The sequence below is a fragment of the Austrofundulus limnaeus genome, unplaced genomic scaffold (genome assembly GCF_001266775.1).
Source record: "Austrofundulus limnaeus strain Quisiro unplaced genomic scaffold, Austrofundulus_limnaeus-1.0 Scaffold53, whole genome shotgun sequence".
NCBI lineage: Eukaryota > Metazoa > Chordata > Actinopteri > Cyprinodontiformes > Rivulidae > Austrofundulus > Austrofundulus limnaeus.
The window spans coordinates 610,991-623,087 of record NW_013952455.1 but is presented as its reverse complement, the minus strand read 5'-3'; the positions used below and the strand labels follow the sequence as shown (position 1 = coordinate 623,087).

Genomic DNA, 12,097 nt, shown 5'->3' with positions numbered 1-12,097 from the left:
GTGTGTGTGTGTGTGTGTGTGTGTGTGTGTGTGTGTGTGCGTGTGAGCATATGAAGATGAAAGCGGCTGTCTGCTGAGGGGACTTGGAGATTTTTTAAATAGGTCAAGAAGGTTTTTATGTACATAATCAGATTTTGCAGCTTTGCAACAATCTTTTTAGAATTTGTTTTCTGTTTGTTTGTTTGATTTTAAACAGTGTTGGTTGATTGAATGAATGACTGCTGTGTTACATTTCAGGCAACCGAAACGTTTCTGTTGAACGAAGAGCCCTCCAGAGGTCCTGGGATGCCTGAATGCTTTGTAGTATCAGATTCATACAGGGTATGCATCTATTATTATTATCATTTTCATTATTATGTGTGTGTATTTGTGTCTGTATACGTGTGTGTGTGTGTGGGTAATAAATGTGTAACTGGAGTCGTTAAAACTCTTGAGTGTCTGTTTTCACGCTCTTGGTAATTGCCCTTTAATCATAATGTCATTCACAGCTCTCTCCACTCATCTGCAAACCATTACAATTATTATTTCCACACACACATGTAAGAAGGAAAAAAAGGCAGGGCTTTTACAATTTCACCAAMGTTCCCTTGCCTCGTGAGAACGAACTTTACAATGTTAGCGTGCAGCATGGCGTGTCATGTAAAAGGAATAAAAGGAGCAGAAACTTTAAAACACTGGCTATCTTCTGTAAAAATTGACAAAAGTTCATCCATCAAGAACAACATATTTACTGACAGAGAGGTGGAGAGACAAGAACAGGAAGCAGCGGTGTTGTTTAGAAAATGTAATTGTTAATGAAGAAGGGACCATGGTTTGGTGGCTGCGCTCTTTGTTTCCAGGAGTTAGGACCATGGCCAACTCTCCCATACAGAAACTAGGTAGCTCCRCCAAAATAAAATGCGACAACTTTTAAGGCTGCTTGTATTTTGAGAAAAGGGTAGTGGATTTGTGGAGGCAGTGAGGTCCGAAAACATCTAGAGGGTGTGTCCACCTCTGTCATCCTGCTCTGGAGAGCTGTTTATTTGTTTGTGCTGTTTAATGTACATGATCACCATCATTTAATAAATCTAGAATTCTGTTTCAACAAGATGTTACAGAGGAGGTGAGGTGCATTTTAGATGGTGTTTTTTTATTTAATTTTTTTACCGAATGAAGCTTAGAGTGCATGTGAGATACTTGTGTTGGTTTTATTTTTGGGAACTTGAACAGGTGAAATAAACTGAACAAAAAATAAGAGTAAAAAACATCAGTTTCTTAAAATGTTAGATCTGATTTATCGATCCATTAACAATAGGCACTAGAATGGATGCAAAACAATTGCAGTCAATTTAGTTCAGTTCAATTTGGTAAATTTATTTTAATATCGATATGAAGCAATTAAATTTACTTCACTTCAGTTCAGTCCAACTCAAACATTGTTAATGTAATTAAATGCATGCAACTCAAATTCAAATAAAATACTTTCTATTTAATTTAGCTAAATGTAATCAAATAAAACAATTGAATTCAGTACAATGCATTTTAATTTAGTTCACTTCAGTCCAGTTTAAATTACTGCAGAAAATGCAATTTAATTCAAATATTCAACTTATTTCATTAAGATTAGATAATCCACATTTTGCCAAAGTACAACAGATGCAAGGCTATGCTGGAGAAGTAACCAAACTCATTTTAATATTGAGTCATATCGATTCATTTCATGCCAATTCAGCCCCGATATCATTTTAATTAATTTAGATTCACTCTATAAGTAGTTAGAAAAATACGATTTTTCTTGAAAAAGTTGTATAGCTAAAAAAAAAAAGCCTATATAGCAGATGACATTGGACATTTCTTCATATTGTCATCGGCTTCAGCCAGCTGATGGGGACCACAACAAACAGCAGCTTCTACAAGCGACGTGCCAAACAGTAACATTTTTATGACAATATAAACGTTTCTTTCAGTTTGCAAACAAATAAGCAGACCTGTGTTTACTGAGTAGCAGAAAAGTCTCTACATCTGACACAATGTTTTACTTTACTCTCACCTGAGAAGGGTTTGCAGCAAACAAAAACACATGAATAAGTTTGGATGGGAATGTTGGGACGATACTTGTTACAGGTTAGTTGATAACATCATGAGATTAACACATTTAACAAACAAGATTTCTTTATCTGTGTGAGGCTGGACTGAATGGAACTTTCTTATTATAGATGATAAAAGAAATGCAAATCTTTGGCCATTGCTCTTTTTCACTATTTATTTGCTCTGAGTTTTAAACCCTCGAAGTTCATTTTAGTTCGTACTTATACGTACGATTTGCATTTACTTACTACAAGTTAAAAATGATTTATTTAAACTACTCAAGGAAATGACTTTAAAAGAACTTCAGAGGGAATTCCCCGAGTTGAGAGCCACCACTTTAAACAAGGCCGTGCATGTGCACGTTATGTAAACAACAGAGGTGGCGGAGCTGACATCTGCTCTGCCGAACAAGCCAACCACACTTTTTCTTATCTCCGTTTTCTGCTGTTATCCCAGGCTCCTTCTACACACAGGTGTGGCGTCAGCTCTGGTTGCAGCGTGATGCTCTGTGTGTGCGGTTTATGTAAATGTGCTCATCCTCAAATAACCTGTGATGCATATCCAAAACCTCCCTTAAAGGGATCCCTGATTAGTTGTAACATTAGACTTTATTTGATAAACATTTATTTTAACTGTAAAATAAAGACTGTAAAATACTGTAGGCTGTTTAGTTTTTATAATTTTTAAACTAAATTTAAACTAAAACTTTAAAAATATATTACACGGACGGAGCCATTTTATTTACACACAAAGCATTCTGGGTAAATGATGACGTGGGTAGGTTATCGGTGCGAGGCTGCTAGCGAGCTATATCCACCCTGAAGGTTAATCTTGGACAATATCTGATGATCGACTCTTTTAAATGAAACCAGAGAGCGTTGACAGAGAGGAGAAGGTAGAAATGACTCAGCCTGTAACTGAAAATATAGATGGAGGACAACAGAGCTGCTTCATGAAAGAAGAACCTCAGCTTAGCCTGTTAGCTTTAGCATTAGCCCCGACGCTATCACCATATATATGTATTAGCTCAGCGCTACACATTCTCCTCTCGTCACTGAGGTCCTCCATCCACATGACAGAGAGGGGAACAGAAAAATGACTCAGCTGCAACTGAAAATATGGATGGAGGACCTCAGTTTAGCTTGTTTGTTGCGCTAGCGCTGAGCTAACACATATAAGGCAATATGTATAATGTTGTTGCTAGCGTGAAGGCTAACAGACTAAGCTGAGGTTCTTCTTCCATGAAGCAGCTCTGTTGTCCTCCATCYATATTTTCAGTTMCAGGCTGAGTCATTTCTACCTTCTCCTCTCTGTCAACGCTCTCTGGTTTCATTTAAAAGAGTCGATCATCAGATATTGTCCAAGATTAACCTTCAGGGTGGATATAGCTCGCTAGCAGCCTCGCCCGAGGACCTACAGTATCCACGTCATCATTTACCCAGAATGCTTTGCATGTAAATAAAATGGCTCCATCTTTGTTAAAATATATTTTTAAAAATTTACAAAACTAAACAGCCTGCAGTATTTTTACAGTCTTTATTTTACAGTTAAAATATGTTATCAAATAAAATCTAATGTTACAACTAATCGGGGATCCCTTTAAACGTAAAAACAAAATTAAATTAGCGACCAGAACTGCTCTGATGGTGTCTTCGTGAAACGCCTCAGATCTGATGTGACTCTGCAACAGCACCAAGCTGGTGGGTGAAGTCGTTACAGAGCTGGCCGCTCTGGAGCAGTGGTAAATATGTATATTCGAAGCGTGTGAAAAAGCCGAGCCGCAGCAGACCCACCAACCATAGCATATGGCTCTACCATGTGTTACTTAATGAGAGATTTACTCACACAGACCACTAAATGTGTGGCTCGTTTAAGGAGCCACGGACGAGGAGCGTTTGCATGTGTTGCATGCAAGTCGACTCTATAAAGGACAGGAGGGCTCGCTGAAGCCTTTAGCTCCCACTGTGCTGCTTTTAATTAAAGGTGAAGCAATTAGGGGTTTTCACAGGGACTGTTAAAGCTCAAAGCCGCTGATGGATGATTTTTGAACACATTTTCTTTGTTTTTCTTGGCTCTTATTTAAAACAGTTTAAAAGAATCTTAAACATTGTAATGTGCTATATTTAGAAAAAGAAGCAAAGCTGTGCAAAACTGTGGGGGAAGTCATAACCAACAGTAGGAACAGTGGAAGGTAGAACAGAAATTTTGTCAAGCATTTTGCATCTCTTGTTCAAATCAGTATAGTGCTTCTGGTAAAAAAAAGTATTAATAAATAATATTAATAACAATAAAAATAATACAATGTTTTGCAAGTTGTGGCTGTATACAAAAATCTTTTTTGTAGTGTAGACTAAAAATATAGATTTTTAAAACAAGAAGTTTGTTACTTTGTGCCTCAGAAGCCGAAACAGCAACTTTTAAACGAGTTTTTCGGCCTCTGTCTCACCATCACCATCTAACTTAAATTGTCTGCTGGAATGAGGCGAGAGGAAACTGTAATGGGTAGCTATTAAAGGCACAGTGTGTAGGATTTGTTGTTTTCAGCGACATCTAGTGGTTGAGTGGTTGAATCATCCTCCCTGGTCCTCCCCCCACCYCCACCWCCCGCTTCCAAAMRCAAAGGAGTTGCTACGGTGTCTCTCAGGTGTCAAAAACCTTTGATAATTCCAACCGCGATGTCTACCAGCAGCTTCAGGGCTAGTGATGTTTCAAGTGGTAAGATTATGAGCTTTAATAAGTAAAATTATCCCAGCTACAATGACAGACAACAAATATTACATTTATAGTATTACAACTAAAACCGTTTTTGACGCCGCCACTGCAGTTTGTCCTTCATGAGCCTTCGTAGACAAGATGGCGGCTGCCTGTGTGGCGACCCACGACTATGGAGATATAAACAGCTTTTTATAAGGTAAAAATAATAAAACAAGGTCTTTGTCTGCAATGATTACACATGTTTTTTATTATTAACATTAGTGATTATCTCAATTTCGGCTAAAAGAATTGACAAAATCCTACACACCTGTGCCTTTAAAGAAAAACAAACACTTGCAACTGTTTGTCATTTGATATTTGTAACATGGACGTTCCTACCCCCTATAGTAGTTGTAGTATTTCAGCATATTTTAATTTTCTGGGCTGTATTTTTAATAAACAGAGAGATTGTTAAAGTTTTGAGAAAATGAGTTGGGACATAAAAAAAAAACTTATCCAGTTTTGTCTCATTATGAAGTCTGCTGCTCATGAGGTGCTTAAAACGACTACACAGACCACAAGTGATGACATCAACACGGTAATGACCTTGGTTATGACCATCAGTTTACTATAAAAGGATACTAGATACAAGGACATAACCGTGAACGATCCAGCCAAAGCAGGATGTGCACCCCCTGTAGGCTGGCTTTAGTATAGGTCTATGTGAACAAATGGTGTTGATTTACGTAGCTTTTATCTTTCTGCTATCTTTTTCTGTAAGAATGATCCCAGAAAAAAACATATGACTTACTGTTCCTTATTGACCTTTTACCATTTGTTCATGTGTAAAATACATACATACATCCAGTATTAAATATCAGCATTTGAGTCTAGTCTTGTGGTCCTTTACTCCTGCTTTGTGGTTCAGTATGTAAGTCTTTTACACTATGATAACAAAATGGATGTCATGTCTGCAGAAGTAAGTGTGCATATCAATATATTCAAACCACAATGCATCGCAAAATACTTACGCTGAGCGTGTGCATTAGTAACTGTAAAAAAGGTCAATGTGCAGACTCTGGCTCCTAAAACATAACATGGCAGCGTGCAGAAGCCGGAACGTTTTGCTTTGGCTTCATTTTTAAACAATGAGAGGAGGCGGAGACACGTCATCATCCGTCTTTTTTTATGTCATTGGTTCCACAAAGTAAAAGCACATTTATTTAGTTAGCAAAGTTAGCACAACATCCCTGTGAATGAGATTTTACTTTCATGGTTTGCTGAAATAATGCACCTCTGTTGTGAAAGGCACCCCGGTTAGAGGAAGCAAACTGTGACAAGTTTATGATGTCAGGTGAAACAACACTGTGATGCCCATAAATGTGCCTGTCTTCAAATCAGTTAAACACGAAGCATGGCTGATGCTTTTTATTTAAAATAAATCAGTAATCAATCAACTGATTAATCGGTCAATTTCTATTTTTACCATACAAAATGCTGAAATCCCTAAAATAAATGTATGAAATGTTTGTAAAGCTATTGCACGTGCGAACACCAAAAGGTGTGCATGTGACGGGGTGCGTTGTTGCTTGTGTTTTTTTCCCCCTATCAGTCATGCATTATACTCACCGAGAGGAATGGTGGTGTGTTGCTGAGGACGAGGTTACAGTTAAACACTCCTGACCACACACTGTCTCCCTCCTGGCTCGCGTTTCTGGCCTTGCACAGTAATTGGCCACACTGAGCCCAGATCCCTTTGTTTCGCCTGCAGAGGCTTGTGGTCGAAATGCACAAGCAGTAGGCCTCATAAATCTGCGGGACTCCACGGTTAGACCCAAAATATCGCCCACCCCCCACCCCCCCACAATGACTTCACTCGTATCTAAATTCCCCTCTGCACCGCAACGAGAACCTGGGCCAGAAAAAGTTATTTTACGACCTCTATATGATGTATGTGCCACTCACTGCTGTGTATGCGAGAGAAAGACTGACAGATACTTTTTGTGTGTGTGTGTGCTCCTTCACACATTGCAGTTTTTTAGTATTTTGATACAGCTCAGAGGCTGTGATTATAGGTTTGTCCGTACTGTTTGCTAGTTTTCTGCTACACTGTTTGGCTTGGACCCGCTGCGCTGCTTTAAGCTTCCAAACTGGGTGACATAGGGTTCAGCAAACAACCAGCCTCAGCTTTTACAGCCACGACGAGGAGTCTCCGTCATTCCAGCGCCTGCAAACGAATTCAAGTGCAATGCAAAGTCGTGCCACGTGAGAGAAATCCTCACATTACAGAATTTACACAGAACAGTTCTGATCAAAACCAAAAACGTACTTTGACAGAAATAAAATCGGAACAAGATTTGTCTCATTTTGATGGGATACGTTCTTAAATTTAAAGTTTATAAAATGTATACATGGCTGCCAGCTGGCAATTGGGTTTGATAATATATGGAAACAGCTGAAGKGACTGAAAATAGGTCAACAAATGGAGCGCCGCTTGGGAACAAGAAATTTTAAACTTTGTTGCACTGGAATTTTTGCCCAAATTTATAAAGCAAATGATGCAAAACTGTAGTTTTGAGTGTTTCACAGCAAAAAATTGTCCCTCTAACCAAATCCTAAAATCAGCCAAAAAGGATTTTTTTTTTAATCTTGTTTTGAGACTAATACTCTGAAGAGCAGAATGTGTTAGATTATTAATCTTGTTAGCCTGGACATTTTTCCTTAATTTAAGAAGTTCGAAGAACAGAGTGAAGTTGTCGTATTATTTATTAGGGCTGTGTATTGGCAAGAATTTGGCGATACGATACATATCACAACAGAGGGGTCACGATACGATATATCCCGATATATTTCGGTACTGTAAGCAAGGCGATATATTGCGATTTTTTTGTCCAAAAATTCTATTAAATAAAAACCTCTTACTGAAAAAAAAAGAAAAGCTAATGTTTACTTACAATGCTAATGCTACCCTTACTCTCTGGCACTCAAGAGGTAGAGGAGCCAAATGCTCACTGCTGCCAACTAGTGGTCAGAGGCTGAACTACAACATAAAAATGAACGGTTGGCAAGAAGGTTGACATTTTAAACCTTAATTAAAAATCGATACAGGGCTTTAGAATATCGATACAGTATCGGGAAATGAAATATCGCGATATTTCAGTGTATCGATATTTTCTTACACCCCTATTATTTATTAGATTATTTCACTTCATGTGAGACGATTCAGACTATAAGCTAATATGCTTAATTTATTTTTATACGACAAGTTATTTCGGTGTTAAGAGTTGGAAAAACAATTAAAACGGTGCACCGATCAGTCAGCTGAAATTTCAGTTTTTAGAGCTCCACATGCTTGATCCCTCATATTTATTCTTAACATCCTTACTCGTTCTTTTTCTTTAAATGTACTTGGAAGCAGTTTCACTTTTTTTTTACTTGTATTATTCTTGTTTTTGTTTCCCTGCACAGAAGGCTAATAGGTCAATCACGTGATTCAAGCTTCCATGTGTTCAGCCAAGTGCTTTGTTTACATTCAGTGCGTGCTTGCATAATCTGGAATATTACTCTCTTTCAAACAGGAACGTTTGATATAGCTATTGATAGCCATTTTTTATTTTATAGTTTATGAGTATCTTTAATAATAAAGTATTTTTGTCTGACTAATTTAAGGTTGTTTTTTTTTTTTTTTTGCTTTCTCACATGGTGCGTTTACGTGCAGCTGCAGACTAACAGAGGCGCATTTAGACTCGGATCGCTGCTGGAATGCGGTGCATCAGTTAAACGCAACTGAACGCACAGACGCAGAAAAGTGCGGGAGAAGCCCGCTGGAGATTAAACCGGATTATTTCACAAGGTTTAAATAACGCCTCTGTGAATTACGGAGAAAACTGGGAAGAGAATTCGCTGCAAAGAGAAAAAGGGGGGGAGAAAAAAAAGAGAGAGGAGAAAGTCCCAGGAAAAGGAGAGAGGGGAGGGAGGAGAAGTTTTTTCCCTGAAAGTTTGTACAAGCTTTCACTTTCTAGGCGGGGTTACAGTAAGCTGCAGGCAGCAGCATGGACTGAGAGAAAACAGGACGGTTGCAATGCGGCACTGTACCGAGCTTCCATCCAACTTCACCAAGCTCTCCAGTCCTCCCCGCTGAAAATGTACTCCCCGTACTGCCTGACACAGGTAAACTGCTTTCTCTTCTTTCCATTGTTTTGAGCACAGCTGGGCTTTTTCTTCTCATTATTATTATTATTAACACGGCTGCTTTTAAAGCGCCTCTTCTGTCTCTGTATGTTTTTTTTTTTATTTTATTTCCAACACAGCTGTCGTTTGTTAGCTCAGAAAGTTCGGCTCAACTCACCGACGCCTCGTCCCGTAACGTCGCCGCAGGAAACTTTCCGCCCGGTTTTTTTATTTATTTATTTTTGAGTGAAAATGGCGCGTCTCTCCAAATGTATTTCATATTTTCCTAAAACAGAAGGGGTGTCAGGGAGGGAGGGGGGTGTTAGAGGCGAGCCTGCGGTGCTGAAGGGAGGAGGAAGACGGGTTGGACAGTCATGGAGTTAAATATTACCTTTAGGAGTTTTCTAACCTGAGAAACTCGCGGCAGGAGGACTGTTATTCTTCTTCTTCGACCCCCTCTCCCCCTCCCCCTTCCTTTTAGCCGGTAAAAGGAGTGTGAGCAGCGGCCAGCAGGGCACGCGCACCGTCGTCTCAGGGCCGCTTTCATGCGGGGCGGACACCGGGAGAGCCGGGGCTAATGTGTGCGTGCGTGTGTGTCTGTGTGTGTCTGTGTGTGTCTGTGTGTGTCTGTGTGTGTAATAAACGGCGAAGAACAGTGTTAAATATGCTCCACACACTCTCTTGAGACGGTGTGCTTTTTTCCATGTAGCTTTGCTGAAGCCATTAATTGTTTCCCAAGTTTTTTTGTGTTGTACTTGAATGCACCATGTGTAGTTTGCAGGTTACTGCTCCTGTTTTATTCTGTTTAAATTCTTGGTTTTAATGCACCGAGGCTACAAAGAAAATGTAGAGAAATAGCAGCCTCCAGGTGAAAGAGGAATATTTTAACTGCAGTTTAGCTGCTTGTGTGAACTTTTGTTTTTGTCTTTTGTTCATATAAAATATTTTCAAATGAGCATATTTCACACAGACTATTTTAATTTATTGTTTTAGATTAGTTATTTGTGTGCGTGTGTGCAAGAGTGTGGCTTTCGTGTTGCTGGGAGTAATTTTTTGGCTCTGAAACAACACTTTAACTTTAATAAATATTAGATCTTTTTTTTCTTTGCTTTCTGTTTTTGTATTTCTGCTGTCGTATTAAATCGTTTAGCTGATTCTAAATTTGAGGCAAATTTTATTCTGAATTCTTGGACATTTTCAGTGGAGCAGGATGGAGCAAAGTCATGTTTCGGCTTGTTAGGTCACTTGATAAAAACAGCTCTTGCTTTTTTATTTTAATTTGATTTTTACTAGGAGATTATCAGCACTTTTCAGATTTTTAAAGCCAAATGAAATGTAATATTTAAAAAGTTCTTCCCCTATTCTCCAGCTGTTACAACTCTCTTCCTCGTGTAACTTAGACATGTTTACTTCAGACTGCCGGTGTCCTCCTGTAATTCATTCCTGCCTTTTACAGCGGGTTTATTAAAAACGACTCTTCCTCCCACCGTGTGATGGCTCTGCTGCCAGAGGCTGAAGGGATGTCCTCCACAGCGCCTCTTCACGCGGGCACGAGCCACGTCTGCTTCTTGTTTGAGGACTCTTAACAGCTTGGATCATAACGTTCATTYGCTTATTGACATCAGAAAGGCGAAGGAGAAGTTCATGATTTCGCTTTAATACTTTATGATATTGGAGCGGCTATGATTTCACATATGTCACAGCAGATCGGTCTTCTGCAAACACTATACATTTAGCATATACTGTATACAAAAGCATTTTAGTAAATTTGTGTGTATGTGCTTGTGAGTGGGGGTTTTATATATATATATATATATAAGCTTTGTACCAAATGGTTTATAGATTGCAATAGATTCAGGAGAACTTGGAGCAAAACGGCTCAAACAAAGTTTGTTAAAATTAGTGCCTCCTGGCCTCAGCAGTATAATACACGTGCAAGTATGGCAAGCCTTTTGGGTCAACTTTTATTCAGTAAAAGGATAGTGAGCCAGGCCGTTAAGTTGAATTTAATAAGTAGTGTTTAGCTGCTTTTAAACCTCATAAAATTGCTTTTTTTTTAAACAAAACCAGCCTGTTTTGTGTATCCAAGCTTACCACTGTCATAATTCACACAGTGCCATAAATAATTTTTTACAGCATTAATATCCCTTAATCTSATTAAAATTAGTCGCATAAAAGAGACGTAACGCACACATTATATCATTTTCTGTGTGTCACTTTSAGTAGACAGATAAAAGTAACTTATTCTTCCTGCTGCAACTTATTTTCCTCTTTATTTTGGTGAAAATAAAAGCACTCGAGTGCGTGGAGATCCAGCTTTTATGTCACACACTTTCAGCCTTTCCTTGTGGCTCTTGTCTGCAAATGGAACTTTTTGCATGTCTGCTTTATTTATTTGCTGTACATAATTCAGGAAATAAAATTGAAAAAAAATATATATATATTCTTGGACACTGAGGTTTGGTGATATTTGCAAACAGTTGGACGTTTTATTAACTGTGACAGAATTTCGCGCTGAGTAGAAGTCCTGCAGGGATTGACGTGGGAGACGTAGTGGCAGCAGCTTCTAGGGAGAGGAGAGGTGTGTGTTTACATGTTATTTCTTTTACGTTTTTTTAAATAAAATTCTATATCTGGTCGTCACACGATCACCGAGGTTGTTTTTTCACTTGTTTATTGCAGGATTATTTCTTTAATTCTGGAGATTCTGGAAAACTTCACACATCCTTTTCCACACATGCGTTCATGATAAACAACACAAATTTTTGCCCCCTTTTTGTTGGTTCATGTTCAGATTTTTGTGTGTTCGCGACCAGTGGGCCAAAATTACATTCCACAAATTTATTTTTTAACCCCCTCCCCCCACTTATTTTTGGTGTGTCCTTGCATTTGTCCATGTATTCAGATCTTCATGAACCTCTTAATGTTGTCATCTGAGACTGTTTTCTCTGCTGCGACGTTTTAACGTATTCCTTCCCTCTGCCCCCCTTCCTCCCCCCTCCTCCTCCTCTCCTCTGCCCGCCTGGACGCTGACCCCTGCTCTCCTCGCCTCTTAACACGCTAAAGTATTACCCCACTCACCTTCTAAACAATGCCTTAGTGGTAAGTCCCTATTTATTCAACATCAGGTGTGTGTGTTATTTTCATTTTGATTCATATATATATA

General features: G+C 38.8%; 1 protein-coding gene across 6 annotated transcripts in view; it reads left to right on the top strand.

Annotated features, from left to right (window-relative positions):
- The window catches only part of LOC106517806 (nuclear factor 1 X-type), a gene marked incomplete at its 3' end in the record, with an annotated part of 205,716 nt that overhangs the window by 34,507 nt on the left and 159,112 nt on the right, over positions 1 to 12,097 (top strand). For 2 of the 6 annotated variants that reach the window (XM_014008822.1, XM_014008826.1), the window contains 1 exon segment: positions 238 to 321. In XM_014008822.1, the coding sequence (XP_013864276.1) occupies positions 238 to 321 (84 nt within the window). 6 annotated transcript variants of the gene reach the window in all.